This window comes from Aquarana catesbeiana, linkage group LG03 (genome assembly GCF_042186555.1).
Source record: "Aquarana catesbeiana isolate 2022-GZ linkage group LG03, ASM4218655v1, whole genome shotgun sequence".
Taxonomy (NCBI): Eukaryota; Metazoa; Chordata; class Amphibia; order Anura; family Ranidae; genus Aquarana; species Aquarana catesbeiana.
The window spans coordinates 435,101-455,048 of record NC_133326.1 but is presented as its reverse complement, the minus strand read 5'-3'; the positions used below and the strand labels follow the sequence as shown (position 1 = coordinate 455,048).

The following is a 19,948-nucleotide window of genomic DNA, read 5'->3' as shown; positions in this document are numbered from 1 at the left end:
ACTTCATTTTTCTCGGCTTGTCGTTCGTGTTGTACATCACCGCGTTCTTGGCATTCGGAATTTCCGACAAGATTTGTGTGACCGTGTGTATGCAAGACAAGTTTGGGCCAACATGCGTCGGAAAAAATCCCATGGATTTTGTTGTCGGAATGTCCGATCGTGTGTACGGGGCATAAGTGTCAAATCTACTACAAATAATGTCAGTAGAAATATAACACCAATCCGTGAAGCCGGCACCAATTATTGGCTGTCATCCATTCCTCTACAACACCACATCTCCAGGAATCAGGACGCCTTACGGTCTCTTTGAATTGTGAATTGGGAGGATTATCAGGTGTGGTCACTCTCTGCCATGGCTACTTTGTATAAATAATCCTAACCTGAAGACGTGTCCAGATTGCTTCTTGGCAGCACCATTTCTAAATGCTCGGGGTATATGGCAAGCTAGGAATTCCCTACCAGCTGCTGGACTGATGGCATATTCCAACCCAGTACTGGGCCAGGGTTGTCCAGGGCCCAGGGCAAGGATCTAAAATTGTGCCCCCCTTCCCAATTGTACAATCATTAGAATGGATGTTCTACCCTGTACCCCATCTTTGCCCCTTTGTTTCACTGTGCCCAGCCCAGTTGCCCCTCCTGCCCACCTCTTGTCCTGGCCCTGTTCCAGCCAGCCACTGGCATGGTAAAGCTTGGCACTGGAAGGAATAGTAAATGGGAAGATTTCAGAGGAACACTGAAAGCCAACATTTGCCCTTAGCATCATCTACTGCCCACAAATGTCTTCTGATGTCTATACAGTGAAGGTCCTGACAACACCTACACAGAGTTCAGTTCATGCCAGGACATACCATACCTAGGTTCTGCTGGTTGAGTTTCAGGTCTTCCGGCTCCTGCTTGGGTTTATCTGGTGTTGTCAGTTTCTCTTTCTGGAGCTTCTTCTTCTCAGCAGCCGCCTTCTTGGCTTCTAGCTGCCTCTGCCTGCAGGACTTGGCGGGTTCGGGAAGCTTGCGGACCTCTCGAGGAAAGGAGCTGAGCACCTGTAGTCCTCCTTTCCTGATCTTCTCTGCCTGGGCCTCCTCACTCCCGAACTCGTCTGTACTGCAGATTTTGTAAAGAGGTAGCACATGGAGCTGTTCATCTTCAGCAATTTTCCCCACCATCCTGTTGTCCTCCTTCGTCAGGGTGCAGACCTACACAGAAGACAGACGGGGGTTATCTCCATCCCATAGAACATAACAACTGTGGATCACCCACCTGGGCAATCCTGAGATACTGGACCCCATAGACTTCAATAGTTACTGCAAACCCTGATGACTGGTCTTCATTCAGGAATGGAAAAGAATATCTGAAGCCAAAACTCTTGATAGAGTGGGGAATTGTAAAACACTGTCAGTTTCTTTTTCCTTTTTGCCAACCGTTTCTCATAAAAGAGATTTCCTTCCATTTTCAGTCCTGTAGACTCTACAGGAAGTGAGGGAATATCTTTCCATTGGGAAATGCCCTTTAGACAATTGTCACAGGAACAAGTGTCCCCATTGGAAGATTTTCTTTCTTTTCCTGTTGGGGTTAGAGCAAAAAACTTTGCATCAACCCATTACATTATTTCCTGGTGACTATGGTGATTGGCAAAATGTGTGAGAGGAATTCCCCTCAATTGGGGCGCAGGCAGCAATAAGAACCCGACAGAGATTCTAATCCATCTCCACTCTATCTACCTCACGTTGGGCACCAAAAAAAAAAAGACCTGGCCTGCAGTCAACATTCCAGTTCATCCCAAAGGTGTTCAGTAGGGTTGAAGTTGTGGTGGTAGGCGAGGAACACCATGCATGAATAGAAAGGTACTCAGTAGGGTTGAAGTTGTGGCGGTAGGTGAGGAACACCATGCATGAACAGAAAGGTACTCAGTAGGGTTGAAGTTGTGGCGGTAGGTGAGGAACACCATGCATGAATAGAAAGGTACTCAGTAGGGTTGAAGTTGTGGCGGTAGGTGGGGAACACCATGCATGAATAGAAAGGTACTCAGTAGGGTTGAAGTTGTGGCGGTAGGTGAGGAACACCATGCATGAATAGAAAGGTACTCAGTAGGGTTGAAGTTGTGGCGGTAGGTGAGGAACACCATGCATGAACAGAAAGGTACTCAGTAGGGTTGAAGTTGTGGCGGTAGGTGAGGAACACCATGCATGAATAGAAAGGTACTCAGTAGGGTTGAAGTTGTGGCGGTAGGTGAGGAACACCATGCATGAATAGAAAGGTACTCAGTAGGGTTGAAGTTGTGGCGGTAGGTGAGGAACACCATGCATGAATAGAAAGGTACTCAGTAGGGTTGAAGTTGTGGCGGTAGGTGAGGAACACCATGCATGAATAGAAAGGTACTCAGTAGGGTTGAAGTTGTGGCGGTAAATGAGGAACACCATGCGTGAATAGAAAGTTGTTCAGTAGGGTTAAAGTTGTGGTGGTGAGGAACACTATGCATGAATAGAAAGGTACTCAATAGGGTTGAAGTTGTGGCGGTAGGTGAGGAACACCATGCATGAATAGGAAGGTACTCAATAGGGTTGAAGTTGTGGTGGTAGGTGAGGAATACCATGCGTGAATAGAAAGTTGTTCAGTAGGGTTAAAGTTGTGGTGGTAGGTGAGGATTGCCATGCGTGAATAGAAAGGTCTTCAGTAGGGTTTAGATTGTGGTGGTAGGTGAGGAATACCATGCGTGAATAGAAAGTTGTTCAGTAGGGTTGAAGTTGTGGTAGGTGAGGAATACCATGCGTGAATAGGAAGGTGTTCAGTAGGGTTGAAGTTGTGGTGGTAGGTGAGGAATACCATGCGTGAATAGAAAGTTGTTCAGTAGGGTTAAAGTTGTGGTGGTAGGTGAGGATTGCCATGCGTGAATAGAAAGGTCTTCAGTAGGGTTTAGATTGTGGTGGTAGGTGAGGAATACCATGCGTGAATAGAAAGTTGTTCAGTAGGGTTGAAGTTGTGGTAGGTGAGGAATACCATGCGTGAATAGGAAGGTGTTCAGTAGGGTTGAAGTTGTGGTGGTAGGTGAGGAATACCATGCGTGAATAGAAAGTTGTTCAGTAGGGTTAAAGTTGTGGTGGTAGGTGAGGATTGCCATGCGTGAATAGAAAGGTCTTCAGTAGGGTTTAGATTGTGGTGGTAGGTGAGGAATACCATGCGTGAATAGAAAGTTGTTCAGTAGGGTTGAAGTTGTGGTAGGTGAGGAATACCATGCGTGAATAGGAAGGTGTTCAGTAGGGTTGAAGTTGTGGTGGTAGGTGAGGAATACCATATGTGAATAGAAAGGTACTCAGTAGGGTTGACGTTGTGGTGGTAAGTGAGGAACACCATGCTGAATAGAAAGGTACTCAGTAGGGTTGAAGTTGTGGTAGTAGGTGAGGAACACCATGTGTGAATAGAAAGGTGTTCATTAGGGATGAGGTCAGGGCTCTGTACAGGACACTGGAGTTCCATGTCTTTTATGGAGCTGGCTTTGTACACGGGTGGGGGGGGGGGGGGCACAGTCATGTCTTTACGGACTTGGCCTTGTACACAGGGGGGGCACAGTCATGGTGGAACAGAAAAAAGTCTTCACCAAACTATTACCACAAGGTTGGAGGAACACAACTGTCTACAATTGGGGGGGGGGGACTGTCACTGAAACTGGAGTACAGAAAATCTGGTGCAGCTGTGCATAGTAACCCCACCATTAAACAAGCTGATTGGTTACTATGCACAGCAGCACCATATTCTGTGTGCTCCAGTTTTAGGCCGGGTTCGTGCCTGAGGTTCGGTGCGTGTCTGTTCACCGGTTCAGGTGCGATTCAGGTCCGAATTTTTGTCTGAATTTGCACCAGAACCTGACCCAAACACGCACTGGACCCTTTTTTAATCTGGACCGCAGCCTCCACTGAGAGCCGGTCACACTGGGATGCCATGAGAATTGAATGCGAGGAAACCGGCATCCAATTCACATATGTGTGGTCCTGGCCTTAGTAAATCACCCAATTTCTTGTATGATGTAGCATTAGCAGTACAATGAATACTTTAGAAGGGTGTCCTCATACTTTTTTCCCATACAGAAGATGTGGTAGCCAGGTGTCTACAAAATGTTGGTCATATAGGGGCTGATTTAGACCCCTTTCACACTGAGGCGTTTTTCAGGCGCTTTTGGGCTAAAAATAGTGCATGTAAGGTGCCTGAAAATCTGACGTTAAGCTGGCCATAGATGGTGTGATTTTCCTTCCTGCAACCACGTGTTGCAAGAAAGAATATCACTCCATTCCCCATCAACACAGTCAGTGTTGATGGTGGAATCCCTCCTGCGTAGCTATTGTGTTCTCCCTGTTAGCAGAGTGTTGATATAATGCGCTGGAAACTTCTTGGATACAGAGAATACTTTACTTTCATGGAGAAATATCAGAACATGTCTTACAGCATAAGGGAAACAGGAACAGGAACAACAAACAAGTACACTGAACATAGATAGACAATACATCCTGGTATATCATAGACTACATGAACTTTACACTATAATACTACAGCACCACCTGCTGCATAGATAGGTATAATGCATACAGTATTGTCAGTTTATTAGCAACCATGCTGTTGTTCTTTCCAACACCCCTTCTCAACAGCATGAGCTTTGCCAAATTACATTCAGCTTCTTCTCGATATAATTATGACATTCCTTCAACAAAGGCTTGGTGAGTGAAACAGCAGTCATCTCCTCTGACGGGTAGTATTGAATGTCAATAACACCTTGCTCTTGATTGTCCCTCAGTAGGTGATATTCAAAGGTTGATTTGTTTGGTCCTGGGATTGACCCTTTCTGATTGCGTCAGCTTTATACATCCCTGGTTGTCTTCAAAAATGGGTATTGGTTTTGACATGTCTATCTCAATAGCCACAAAAAGTTGACAAATCCATATTGCTTCATGACATGCGTGTGCTGCTGCAATGTACTCTGCTTCAATTGAAGATAGAGCAACATTTGTTTACTTTCGACTAGACCAACTTATGGTTCCTTCCTCATACTGGAAGATGAATCCGCTTGTGGATTTGCGGTAACAATCTAAATTGTTCCTTTGAGGTATTGTATCCCTCTCTTCACTGCGTTCCAGTGACGCTGACAGGGAGCTGAGACTTCCCTGCATAGTATGCCCACTGCCCTATGTCCGGTTTTGTCACAGTGGCAACATATAGCAGCTTACCGATTGCTCTGCGATACGTGTCATTGTTGGGTAGCAAGTTTTCAGCTTCATTGCTCTTTTGATAGCCTGGTTCCATCGGAGTTTTCACTTCCTTTGCATATTGCATATGGAATTGTTCCAAGATTTCGGAGATTTTCAGAGATTGGTTGAGAAGATAACTTCTATCTTCTTCTCTCCCTATTTGGATTCTCAGATAGTAGCTAATGTTCCCAAGTTCTTTGACTTCAAAATTTTCTTTCTGCTTGTGAACTATCCGATTGTAATGATTCTTCCTTTCTGCTACACCGCTTTGTTCAGGACTGTATAGTGGGGATGTATGGTGGGGATGTATGGTGTGGTTGTATGGTGGGGATGTATGGTGCGGATGTATGGTGCGGTTGTATGGTGGGGATGTATGGTGCGGTTGTATGGTGGGGATGTATGGTGCGGTTGTATGGTGGGGATGTATGGTGCGGATGTATGGTGCGGTTGTATGGTGGGGATGTATGGTGCGGTTGTATGGTGGGGATGTATGGTGCGGTTGTATGGTGGGGATGTATGGTGGGGTTGTCTGGTGCGGTTGTATGGTGAGATTGTATGGTGCAGTTGTATGGTGCGGTTGTATGCTACGGTTGTATGGTGGGGTTGTATGGTGCGGTTGTATGGTGAGATTGTATGGTGCGGTTGTATGGTACGGTTGTATGGTGGGGTTGTATGGTGCGGTTGTATGGTGGGGTTGCCTGGTGCGGTTGTATGGTGGGGATGTATGGTGGGGTTGTCTGGTACGGTTGTCTGGTGCGGTTGCATGGTATGGTTGTCTGGTGCGGTTGCATGGTATGGTTGTCTGGTGCGGTTGTATGGTACGGTTGTATGGTGCGGTTGTCTGGTGCGGTTGTATGGTACGGTTGTCTGGTGCGGATGTATGGTGGGGATGTATGGTGCGGTTGTATGGTGCGGTTGTATGGTACGGTTGTATGGTGGGGATGTATGGTACGGTTGTCTGGTGCGGTTGTATGGTACGGTTGTCTGGTGCGGTTGTATGGTGGGGTTGTCTGGTGCGGTTGTATGGTACGGTTGTATGGTGGGGATGTATGGTGCGGTTGTATGGTACGGTTGTCTGGTGCGGTTGTATGGTGCGATTGTATGGTACGGTTGTATGGTACGGTTGTATTGTGCGGTTGTATGGTAGGGTTGTATGGTACGGTTGTATGGTGCGATTGTATGGTGCGGTTGTATGGTGCGATTGTATGGTACGGTTGTATGGTGGGGATGTATGGTGGGGTTGTATGGTGCGATTGTATGGTGCGGTTGTATGGTGCGGATGTATGGTGGGGTTGTATGGTGCGATTGTATGGTGCGGTTGTATGGTGCGGATGTATGGTGGGGTTGTATGGTGCGATTGTATGGTGGGGATGTATGGTGGGGTTGTATGGTGCGATTGTATGGTGCGGTTGTATGGTGCGGATGTATGGTGGGGTTGTATGGTGCGATTGTATGGTGGGGATGTATGGTGGGGTTGTATGGTGCGATTGTATGGTGCGGTTGTATGGTGCGGATGTATGGTGCGATTGTATGGTGGGGTTGTATGGTGCGATTGTATGGTGCGGTTGTATGGTGGGGATGTATGGTGGGGTTGTATGGTGCGATTGTATGGTGCGGTTGTATGGTGCGGATGTATGGTGGGGATGTATGGTGGGGTTGTATGGTGCGGTTGTCTGGTGCGGTTGTATGGTGCGGATGTATGGTGCGATTGTATGGTGGGGTTGTATGGTGCGATTGTATGGTGGGGATGTATGGTGGGGTTGTATGGTGCGATTGTATGGTATGGTTGTATGGTACGGTTGTATGGTGCGGATGTATGGTGGGGATGTCTGGTGCGATTGTATGGTGCGGTTGTCTGGTGCTGTTGTATGGTGGGGATGTATGGTGCGGTTGTATGGTGCGGTTGTATGGTGCGATTGTATGGTGTGGTTGTATGGTGCGATTGTATGGTGGGGATGTATGGTGCGGTTGTCTGGTGCGATTGTATGGTACGGTTGTATGGTGCGATTGTATGGTACGGATGTATGGTGGGGATGTATGGTGGGGTTGTCTGGTGCGATTGTATGGTGCGGTTGTCTGGTGCTGTTGTATGGTGGGGATGTATGGTGGGGATGTATGGTGCGGTTGTATGGTGCGGTTGTATGGTGCGGTTGTATGGTACGGATGTCTGGTGCGGTTGTATGGTGGGGTTGTATGGTGCGGATGTATGGTGGGGATGTATGGTGCGGATGTATGGTGCGGTTGTATGGTGCGGATGTATGGTGGGGATGTATGGTGGGGTTGTCTGGTGCGGATGTATGGTGCGGTTGTATGGTGGGGATGTATGGTGGGGATGTATGGTGGGGTTGTATGGTACGGTTGTATGGTGCTGTTGTATGGTGGGGATGTATGGTGGGGATGTATGGTGCGGTTGTATGGTGGGGATGTATGGTGGGGTTGTATGATGGGGTTGTCTGGTGCGGTTGTATGGTGCGGATGTATGGTGGGGATGTATGGTGCGGTTGTATGATGGGGTTGTCTGGTGCGGTTGTATGGTGCGGATGTATGGTGGGGATGTATGGTGCGGTTGTATGATGGGGTTGTCTGGTGCGGTTGTCTGGTGCGGTTGTATGGTGCGGTTGTCTGGTGCTGTTGTATGGTGGGGATGTATGGTGCGGTTGTATGATGGGGTTGTATGGTGCGGTTGTATGGTACGGATGTATGGTGGGGATGTATGGTGGGGTTGTCTGGTGCGATTGTATGGTGCGGTTGTCTGGTGCTGATGTATGGTGCGGTTGTATGATGGGGTTGTATGGTGGGGATGTATGGTGGGGATGTATTGTGCGGTTGTATGGTGGGGATGTATGGTGGGGATGTATGGTACGGATGTCTGGTGCGGTTGTATGGTGGGGTTGTATGGTGCGATTGTATGGTACGGTTGTATGGTGCGGATGTATGGTGGGGATGTATGGTGCGGTTGTATGGTGCGGTTGTATGGTACGGATGTCTGGTGCGGTTGTATGGTGGGGTTGTATGGTGCGGATGTATGGTGGGGATGTATGGTGCGGTTGTATGGTGGGGATGTATGGTGGGGATGTATGGTGGGGATGTATGGTGGGGTTGTATGGTGCTGTTGTATGGTGGGGATGTATGGTACGGTTGTATGGTGCGGATGTATGGTGGGGATGTATGGTGCGGTTGTATGGTGGGGATGTGTGGTGGGGATGTATGGTGCGGATGTATGGTGGGGATGTATGGTACGGTTGTATGGTGCGGATGTATGGTGCGGTTGTATGGTGCGGATGTATGGTGGGGATGTATGGTGCGGATGTATGGTGCGGATGTATGGTGCGGATGTATGGTGGGGATGTATGGTGCGGTTGTATGGTACGGTTGTATGGTGGGGATGTATGGTGCGGTTGTATGGTACGGTTGTATGGTGGGGATGTATGGTGCGGTTGTATGGTGCGGATGTATGGTGGGGATGTATGGTGCGGATGTATGGTGCGGATGTATGGTGCGGTTGTATGGTGCGGATGTATGGTGCGGTTGTATGGTGGGGATGTATGGTGCTGTTGTATGGTGGGGATGTATGGTGCGGTTGTATTGTGCGGATGTATGGTGGGGATGTATGGTGCTGTTGTATGGTGCGGATGTATGGTGCGGTTGTATTGTTCGGATGTATGGTGGGGATGTATGGTGTGGTTGTATGGTAGGGTTGTATGGTACGGTTGTATGGTGCGGTTGTATGGTACGGATGTATGGTGGGGTTGTCTGGTGCGGTTGTCTGGTGCGGTTGTATGGTGCGATTGTATGGTGCGGTTGTATGGTGGGGATGTATGGTGCGGTTGTATGGTGCGGTTGTATGGTGGGGATGTATGGTGCGGTTGTATGGTGGGGATGTATGGTGCGGTTGTATGGTGCGGTTGTCTGGTGCGGTTGTATGGTGGGGATGTATGGTGCGATTGTATGGTGCGATTGTATGGTACGGATGTATGGTGGGGTTGTATGGTGGGGTTGTATGGTGCGGTTGTATGGTGGGGATGTATGGTGGGGATGTATGGTGCGGTTGTATGGTACGGATGTATGGTGTGGTTGTATGGTGCGGTTGTATGGTGGGGTTGTATGGTGCGGTTGTATGGTGGGGATGTATGGTGGGGGATGTATGGTGCGGTTGTATGGTGGGGTTGTATGGTGCGGTTGTATGGTGGGGATGTATGGTGGGGGATGTATGGTGCGGTTGTATGGTACGGTTGTCTGGTGCGGTTGTATGGTGGGGATGTATGGTGTGGTTGTATGGTGCGGTTGTATGGTGGGGTTGTATGGTGCGGTTGTATGGTGGAGATGTATGGTGCGGTTGTATGGTGCGGTTGTATGGTGGAGATGTATGGTACGGTTGTATGGTGCGGTTGTATGGTGGGGTTGTATGGTGCGGTTGTATGGTGGGGATGTATGGTACGGATGTATGGTACAGTTGTCTGGTGCGGTTGTATGGTGAGGTTGTATGGTGGGGATGTATGGTGGGGGATGTATGGTGCGGTTGTATGGTACGGTTGTCTGGTGCGGTTGTATGGTGGGGATGTATGGTACGGATGTATGGTACAGTTGTCTGGTGCGGTTGTATGGTGAGGTTGTATGGTGCGGATGTATGGTACGGATGTATGGTGTGGTTGTATGGTGCGGTTGTATGGTGGAGATGTATGGTGCGGTTGTCTGGTGCGGTTGTATGGTACGGATGTATGGTGCGGTTGTATGGTACGGTTGTATGGTGCGGTTGTATGGTACGGATGTATGGTGCGGTTGTATGGTACGGATGTATGGTGCGGTTGTATGGTGGGGATGTATGGTGCGGTTGTATGATGGGGTTGTCTGGTGCGGTTGTATGGTGCGGTTGTATGGTGGGGATGTATGGTGTGGTTGTATGGTACGGTTGTCTGGTACGGTTGTATGGTGCGGTTGTATGGTAGGGTTGTATGGTACGGTTGTATGGTGCGGTTGTATGGTACGGATGTATGGTGGGGATGTATGGTGGGGTTGTCTGGTGCGGTTGTATGGTGTGATTGTATGGTGCAATTGTATGGTGCGGTTGTATGGTGGGGATGTATGGTGCGGTTGTATGGTGCGGTTGTATGGTACGGTTGTCTGGTGCGGTTGTATATGTGGGGATGTATGGTGCGATTGTATGGTGTGGTTGTATGGTGGGGTTGTATGGTGGGGATGTATGGTGGGGTTGTATGGTACGGTTGTATGGTGGGGATGTATGGTACGGTTGTATGGTGGGGTTGTATGGTGCGATTGTATGGTGGGGATGTATGGTGCGGATGTATAGTGCGGTTGTCTGGTGCAGTTGTATGGTGGGGATGTATGGTGGGGTTGTATGGTACGGTTGTATGGTGCGGATGTATGGTGGGGTTGTCTGGTGCGGTTGTATGGTGCGGATGTATGGTGCGGTTGTATGGTACGGATGTATGGTGCGGTTGTATGATGGGGTTGTATGGTGGGGATGTATGGTGGGGTTGTATGGTACGGTTGTATGGTACGGTTGTATGGTGGGGCTGTATGGTACGGTTGTATGGTGCGGATGTATGGTATGGATGTATGGTATGGTTGTATGGTGCGGTTGTATGGTACGGATGTATGGTGTGGTTGTACGGTGCGGTTGTCTGGTGCGGTTGTCTGGTGCGGTTGTATGGTACAGATGTATGGTGGGGTTGTATGGTGCGGTTGTATGGTACGGTTGTATGGTGCGGATGTATGGTACGGATGTATGGTACGGTTGTCTGGTGCGGTTGTATGGTGAGGTTGTATGGTGCGGATGTATGGTGCGGTTGTATGGTACGGATGTATGGTGTGGTTGTACGGTGCGGTTGTCTGGTGCGGTTGTCTGGTGCGGTTGTATGGTACGGATGTATGGTGCGGTTGTATGGTGGGGTTGTATGGTGCGATTGCATGGTGGGGATGTATGGTGGGGTTGTATGGTACGGTTGTATGGTACGGATGTATGGTTTGGTTGTATGGTGCGATTGTATGGTGGGGATGTATGGTGCGGTTGTATGGTGGGGATGTATGGTACGGTTGTCTGGTGCGGTTGTATGGTGCGGTTGTCTGGTGCGGTTGTAAGGTGGGTATGTATGGTGCAGTTGTATGGTGGGGATGTATGGTGGGGTTGTATGGTGCGGATGTATGGTGGGGTTGTATGGTACGGTTGTATGGTGGGGATGTATGGTGGGGTTGTATGGTACGGATGTATGGTGGGGATGTATGGTGGGGATGTATGGTACGGTTGTATGGTGGGGATGTATGGTGGGGTTGTATGGTGGGGATGTATGGTGGAGTTGTATGGTACGGATGTATGGTACGGTTGTATGGTACGGTTGTATGGTGCGGTTGTATGGTACGGATGTATGGTGGGGATGTATGGTGGGGTTGTCTGGTGCGGTTGTATGGTGCGATTGTATGGTGCGGTTGTATGGTGCAATTGTATGGTGCGGTTGTATGGTGGGGATGTATGGTGCGGTTGTATGGTACGGTTGTATGGTGCGGTTGTATGGTGCGGTTGTATGGTACGGTTGTCTGGTGCGGTTGTATGGTGGGGATGTATGGTGCGGTTGTATGGTACGGTTGTATGGTACGGTTGTATGGTGCGGTTGTATGGTACGGTTGTCTGGTGCGGTTGTATGGTGGGGATGTATGGTGCGATTGTATGGTGTGGTTGTATGGTGGGGTTGTATGGTGGGGGATGTATGGTGCGATTGTATGGTGGGGATGTATGGTGCGGATGTATAGTGCGGTTGTCTGGTGCAGTTGTATGGTGGGGATGTATGGTGGGGTTGTATGGTACGGTTGTATGGTACGGTTGTATGGTGGGGATGTATGGTACGGTTGTATGGTGCGGATGTATGGTGCGGATGTATGGTGGGGTTGTCTGGTGCGGTTGTATGGTGAGGTTGTATGGTGCGGATGTATGGTGCGGTTGTATGGTACGGATGTATGGTGCGGTTGTATGGTACGGTTGTATGGTGGGGATGTATGGTGGGGTTGTATGGTACGGTTGTATGGTACGGTTGTATGGTGGGGCTGTATGGTACGGTTGTATGGTGCGGATGTATGGTATGGATGTATGGTGGGGATGTATGGTACGGTTGTATGGTACGGATGTATGGTGTGGTTGTACGGTGCGGTTGTCTGGTGCGGTTGTCTGGTGCGGTTGTATGGTACAGATGTATGGTGGGGTTGTATGGTGCGGTTGTATGGTACGGTTGTATGGTACGGTTGTATGGTGCGGATGTATGGTACGGATGTATGGTACGGTTGTCTGGTGCGGTTGTATGGTGAGGTTGTATGGTGCGGATGTATGGTGCGGTTGTATGGTACGGATGTATGGTGTGGTTGTACGGTGCGGTTGTCTGGTGCGGTTGTATGGTACAGATGTATGGTGGGGTTGTATGGTGCGGTTGTATGGTACGGATGTATGGTGCGGTTGTATGGTGGGGTTGTATGGTGCGATTGTATGGTACGGATGTATGGTTTGGTTGTATGGTGGGGGATGTATGGTGCGATTGTATGGTGGGGATGTATGGTACGGTTGTCTGGTACGGTTGTATGGTGCGGTTGTATGGTGCGGTTGTCTGGTGCGGTTGTCTGGTGCGGTTGTAAGGTGGGTATGTATGGTGCAGTTGTATGGTGGGGATGTATGGTGGGGTTGTATGGTGCGGATGTATGGTGGGGTTGTATGGTGGGGATGTATGGTGCGGATGTATGGTGGAGTTGTATGGTACGGATGTATGGTACGGTTGTCTGGTGCGGTTGTATGGTGGAGATGTATGGTGCGGTTCTCTGGTGCGGTTGTATGGTGCGGTTGTATGATACGGATGTATGGTGCGGTTGTCTGGTGCGGTTGTATGGTGCGGTTGTATGGTGGGGATGTATGGTGCGGTTGTATGGTGCGGTTGTATGGTGCGGTTGTATGGTACGGTTGTCTGGTGCGGTTGTATGGTGCGATTGTATGGTGCGGTTGTATGGTACGGATGTATGGTGTGGTTGTATGGTGGGGTTGTATGGTGCGGTTGTATGGTACGGTTGTATGGTGGGGTTGTATGGTGCGGTTGTATGGTGCGGTTGTATGGTGGGGATGTATGGTGCGGTTGTATGGTGCGGATGTATGGTGGGGTTGTCTGGTGCGGTTGTATGGTGCGGATGTATGGTGCGGTTGTATGGTACGGATGTATGGTGCGGTTGTATGGTACGGTTGTATGGTGGGGATGTATGGTGGGGTTGTATGGTACGGTTGTATGGTACGGTTGTATGGTGGGGCTGTATGGTACGGTTGTATGGTGCGGATGTATGGTATGGATGTATGGTGGGGATGTATGGTACGGTTGTATGGTACGGATGTATGGTGTGGTTGTACGGTGCGGTTGTCTGGTGCGGTTGTCTGGTGCGGTTGTATGGTACAGATGTATGGTGGGGTTGTATGGTGCGGTTGTATGGTACGGTTGTATGGTGCGGATGTATGGTACGGATGTATGGTACGGTTGTCTGGTGCGGTTGTATGGTGAGGTTGTATGGTGCGGATGTATGGTGCGGTTGTATGGTACGGATGTATGGTGTGGTTGTACGGTGCGGTTGTCTGGTGCGGTTGTATGGTACAGATGTATGGTGGGGTTGTATGGTGCGGTTGTATGGTACGGATGTATGGTGCGGTTGTATGGTGGGGTTGTATGGTGCGATTGTATGGTACGGATGTATGGTTTGGTTGTATGGTGGGGGATGTATGGTGCGATTGTATGGTGGGGATGTATGGTACGGTTGTCTGGTACGGTTGTATGGTGCGGTTGTATGGTGCGGTTGTCTGGTGCGGTTGTCTGGTGCGGTTGTAAGGTGGGTATGTATGGTGCAGTTGTATGGTGGGGATGTATGGTGGGGTTGTATGGTGCGGATGTATGGTGGGGTTGTATGGTACAGTTGTATGGTGCGGATGTATGGTGGGGTTGTATGGTGGGGATGTATGGTGGGGTTGTATGGTGCGGATGTATGGTGGAGTTGTATGGTACGGATGTATGGTACGGTTGTCTGGTGCGGTTGTATGGTACGGATGTATGGTGCGGTTGTCTGGTGCGGTTGTATGGTACGGATGTATGGTACGGTTGTATGGTGGGGATGTATGGTGGGGTTGTATGGTACGGTTGTATGGTACGGTTGTATGGTGGGGCTGTATGGTACGGTTGTATGGTGCGGATGTATGGTATGGATGTATGGTGGGGATGTATGGTACGGTTGTATGGTACGGATGTCTGGTGCGGTTGTATGGTACAGATGTATGGTGGGGTTGTATGGTGCGGTTGTATGGTACGGTTGTATGGTGCGGATGTATGGTACGGATGTATGGTACGGTTGTCTGGTGCGGTTGTATGGTGAGGTTGTATGGTGCGGTTGTATGGTACGGATGTATGGTGTGGTTGTACGGTGCGGTTGTCTGGTGCGGTTGTATGGTACAGATGTATGGTGGGGTTGTATGGTGCGGTTGTATGGTACGGATGTATGGTGCGGTTGTATGGTGGGGTTGTATGGTGCGGTTGTATGGTACGGATGTATGGTGCGGTTGTATGGTGGGGTTGTATGGTGCGATTGTATGGTACGGATGTATGGTTTGGTTGTATGGTGGGGGATGTATGGTGCGATTGTATGGTGGGGATGTATGGTACGGTTGTCTGGTACGGTTGTATGGTGCGGTTGTATGGTGCGGTTGTATGGTGGGGTTGTATGGTGCGATTGTATGGTACGGATGTATGGTTTGGTTGTATGGTGGGGGATGTATGGTGCGATTGTATGGTGGGGATGTATGGTACGGTTGTCTGGTACGGTTGTATGGTGCGGTTGTATGGTGGGGTTGTATGGTGCGGTTGTCTGGTGCGGTTGTAAGGTGGGTATGTATGGTGCAGTTGTATGGTGGGGATGTATGGTGGGGTTGTATGGTGCGGATGTATGGTGGGGTTGTATGGTACGGTTGTATGGTGCGGATGTATGGTGGGGTTGTATGGTGGGGATGTATGGTGCGGATGTATGGTGGAGTTGTATGGTACGGATGTATGGTACGGTTGTCTGGTGCGGTTGTATGGTACGGATGTATGGTGCGGTTGTATGGTGGAGATGTATGGTGCGGTTCTCTGGTGCGGTTGTATGGTGCGGTTGTATGATACGGATATATGGTGCGGTTGTCTGGTGCGGTTGTATGGTGCGGTTGTATGGTGGGGATGTATGGTGCGGTTGTATGGTGCGGTTGTATGGTGCGGTTGTATGGTACGGTTGTCTGGTGCGGTTGTATGGTGCGATTGTATGGTGCGGTTGTATGGTACGGATGTATGGTGTGGTTGTATGGTGGGGTTGTATGGTGCGGTTGTATGGTACGGTTGTATGGTGGGGTTGTATGGTGCGGTTGTATGGTGCGGTTGTATGGTGGGGATGTATGGTGCGGTTGTATGGTGCGGATGTATGGTGGGGTTGTCTGGTGCGGTTGTATGGTGCGGATGTATGGTGCGGTTGTATGGTACGGATGTATGGTGCGGTTGTATGGTACGGTTGTATGGTGGGGATGTATGGTGGGGTTGTATGGTACGGTTGTATGGTACGGTTGTATGGTGGGGCTGTATGGTACGGTTGTATGGTGCAGATGTATGGTATGGATGTATGGTGGGGATGTATGGTACGGTTGTATGGTACGGATGTATGGTGTGGTTGTACGGTGCGGTTGTCTGGTGCGGTTGTCTGGTGCGGTTGTATGGTACAGATGTATGGTGGGGTTGTATGGTGCGGTTGTATGGTACGGTTGTATGGTGCGGATGTATGGTACGGATGTATGGTACGGTTGTCTGGTGCGGTTGTATGGTGAGGTTGTATGGTGCGGATGTATGGTGCGGTTGTATGGTACGGATGTATGGTGTGGTTGTACGGTGCGGTTGTCTGGTGCGGTTGTATGGTACAGATGTATGGTGGGGTTGTATGGTGCGGTTGTATGGTACGGATGTATGGTGCGGTTGTATGGTGGGGTTGTATGGTGCGATTGTATGGTACGGATGTATGGTTTGGTTGTATGGTACGGTTGTATGGTGGGGTTGTATGGTGCGGTTGTATGGTGCGGTTGTATGGTGGGGATGTATGGTGCGGTTGTATGGTGCGGTTGTATGGTGCGGTTGTATGGTACGGTTGTCTGGTGCGGTTGTATGGTGCGATTGTATGGTACGGTTGTATGGTGCGATTGTCTGGTGCGGTTGTATGGTGGGGTTGTATGGTGGGGATGTATGGTGCGGTTGTATGGTGCGATTGTATGGTACGGTTGTATGGTGCGATTGTCTGGTGCGGTTGTATGGTGGGGTTGTATGGTGCAGTTGTATGGTGGGGATGTATGGTGCGGTTGTATGGTGCGATTGTATGGTGCGATTGTATGGTACGGTTGTATGGTGCGATTGTATGGTACGGTTGTATGGTGTGATTGTATGGTACGGTTGTATGGTGCGGATGTATGGTGCGGTTGTCTGGTACGGTTGTATGGTGCGGTTGTATGGTGCGGTTGCATGGTACGGTTGTATGGTGCGATTGTATGGTGCGGTTGTATGGTACGGTTGTATGGTGCGGTTGCATGGTACGGTTGTATGGTGGGGGGTGTATGGTGCGGTTGTATGGTGCGGTTGTATGGTGCGGTTGCATGGTACGGTTGTATGATGGGGTTGTCTGGTACGGTTGTATGGTGCCGTTGTCTGGTACGGTTGTCTGGTGCTGATGTATGGTGCGGTTGTATGATGGGGTTGTCTGGTACGGTTGTATGGTGCCGTTGTCTGGTACGGTTGTCTGGTGCGGTTGTCTGGTACGGTTATATGGTGCGGTTGTATCGTGTGATTGTATGGTACGGTTGTATGGTGCGATTGTATGGTGCGGTTACATGGTGCGGTTGTATGGTGTGATTGTATGGTGCGGTTGTATGGTGCGATTGTATGGTGCAGTTGTATGGTGTGATTGTATGGTGTGATTGTATGGTGTGATTGTATGGTGTGGTTGTATGGTGGGGTTGTATGGTGCGGTTGTATGGTGTGATTGTATGGTGTGGTTGTATGGTGGGGTTGTATGGTGCGGTTGTATGGTGGGGTTGTATGGTGGGAATGTATGGTGGGGTTGTATGGTGCAGATGTATGGTGCAGATGTATGGTGCGGTTGTATGGTGCGGTTACATGGTGCGGTTGTATGGTGTGATTGTATGGTGCGATTGTATGGTGCGGTTGTATGGTGTGATTGTATGGTGCGGTTGTATGGTGTGATTGTATGGTGCGGTTGTATGGTGCGATTGTATGGTGCGGTTGTATGGTGTGATTGTATGGTGTGATTGTATGGTGCGGTTGTATGGTGGGGTTGTATGGTGCGATTGTATGGTGGGGTTGTATGGTGGGAATGTATGGTGCGGTTGTATGGTGCGGTTGTATGGTGTGGTTGTATGGTGTGATTGTATGGTGCGGTTGTATGGTGTGGTTGTATGGTGTGGTTGTATGGTGCGGTTGTATGGTGTGATTGTATGGTGTGGTTGTATGGTGTGGTTGTATGGAGTGGTTGTATGGTGCGGTTGTATGGTGTGATTGTATGGTGTGGTTGTATGGAGTGGTTGTATGGTGCGGTTGTATGGTGTGATTGTATGGTGTGGTTGTATGGAGTGGTTGTATGGTGCGGTTGTATGGTGTGATTGTCTGGTGTACTACTCCTTGTCTCTTCAGATATGAGGCCATTTCTTTGCTCATGTATTCTCCTCCATTGTCGGTGTTTATTATTATTTCTGGTTTCCGTTGGAATTTGTTGCTAGAAAGGGCAACAGACTCTTGAAGTTTCTCTGATATTTCATTCTTGTGTTTCATCAGATAAGTAGTTGTGTACCTGGGATAATCATCAGTGAAGGTCAGTAGATATCTGTTCCCGTCTGACGTGGGAGTTTTCATTGGACATCACTGTGTATGAGCTGCAGGTGGTGGGGGTGGTTTTTCTTTGAGACGCCTGTGGAAGGGGAGCACTTTGCAAGGCGCTATTGTCAAATCTTCTGATAAGCCTCTCTTTATAATGTCCTGTACAGCTTCTGGAGTTCTGTGCCCGTCTGGGCCAGAAGTCAATACATTTGCTGTGAAGGTCATTAGAGACTATATTGACTTGCTGGTCTGTGGTGATGAGCTCATATAGGTGATCATTCAGTTTTCCTTTTGCGAGGAATCGCTTATTATTGTGAATTGTGCGTTCATCACGCGGGAACGTAAGTGTGAGATCGTTGTTTGTAAGACTTTCCACTGATCGAAGGCTTCCTTCTGGAACATACAAGGATCCTGTGGTGACCTCCTTGTGGTGTAATGCGGTTCAGGAAGCCCTGGCCTTTACCTTCTGCTAGGAAAACTTTGTCTTTTGCACTGTAATCCATGTTTGTGAAGAAGGTCTCATCGCTAGTCATGTGACTTGTCGCTCCTGAGTCTATGCACCAACCACCTGGCTGGCCGCTCTGTCACTTTAAAGGCACCACTCCATGAAGTGTCTGCAATTTCCTTTGTGGTTGCTTCGACTCTTTCTGTTGTTGATAGCCGTCGCTTTCGCTGCTCGGCTTTCCAGAAAGAACAGTCCTTTTTTAAGCAAAAACAGGCTCTGCTTTCTTTGTTGTGCTTTTTGCCTTTGTACATCTTAAGAGCTTTGTCATGGTGCATATTTTATTTCCTTCTGTCATATTCATCAATTTATTTGCCTTTGACATATTCCAGTGTCAGCTCCTGCTCGGGCCTGGTTTGTAAAGCGTTAATAAGAGCAGTGTATATCTCTGGAAGGCTGCGGAGGAGCAGGGTAACAATATGGTTATCTTTGATGTCCTCTCCGATGGTGCTTCGTGATCTCTAGCATACGTTTCACGTGGTCACACATTTGCTGGCCTTCTTCTAGTCTCATTTTATGCAACTTTTTAGAAACAAAGCTTTAACGCTAATGCAGTTCTTGTAATGAAGTCCACATACCTTTGGCCGTTTTCTCTGTTCTTATGTGGATAAGCTGGTCATCTTCCACTAGTAAGCTTATAGTCACTTTTGCCTGTCTATCTTTACTCTCCTATTACTTCGTCTCTCCATTTGTGGGTCTGTCTGTATTCAGCACTTGCCACAAGTTGTCCTTGTTCAGAAGCATTTCTAGTTTAAACTTCCACAGCCGGTATCTGGCATTGTTCAGCTTTGCAATTGCAAACTTCACATCTGAACTGCTTCCCATCTTTCAGCAGCTCGTATACAGTACTCACTGATTTGCAGAATTCTTTGCTCCAGTGCCTGCTGGGTGCCTTGGCCCATAACCTGTTAGCAGAGCATTGATATAATGTGCTGGAAACTTCTTGGATGCAGAGAAAACTTTACTTTCATGGAGAAATATAAGAACATGTCTTATAGCATGAAGAAACAGGAACAGGAACAGGAACAACAAACAAGTACATTGAACACAGATAGACAATGCATCCTGTTATATCATAGAATACATGAACTATACACTATAATACTACAGCGCCACCTGCTGCATAGATAGGCATAATGCATACAGTATTGTCAGTTTATTAGCAACCATGCTGTTGTTCTTTCTAACACTACCGGCGTGCGGCTTGGGGAAACACAGTGATTATTGCAATTGGCTATAGCCGCTGGCAGTAATCGCATGCAAAATCTAACATGTTGGTTGATCGGTTGAACCCTGCTGAA

The 19,948-nt window shown here is 48.9% G+C and overlaps 1 protein-coding gene across 1 annotated transcript in view; it reads right to left on the bottom strand.

Moving 5' to 3' along the window:
• The window catches only part of TET3 (tet methylcytosine dioxygenase 3), a gene marked incomplete in the record, with an annotated part of 240,201 nt that overhangs the window by 16,926 nt on the left and 203,327 nt on the right, over positions 1-19,948 (bottom strand). Inside the window, 1 exon segment of the mRNA XM_073618219.1 lies at positions 854-1,190. Coding sequence (XP_073474320.1) covers positions 854-1,190 — 337 coding nt within the window.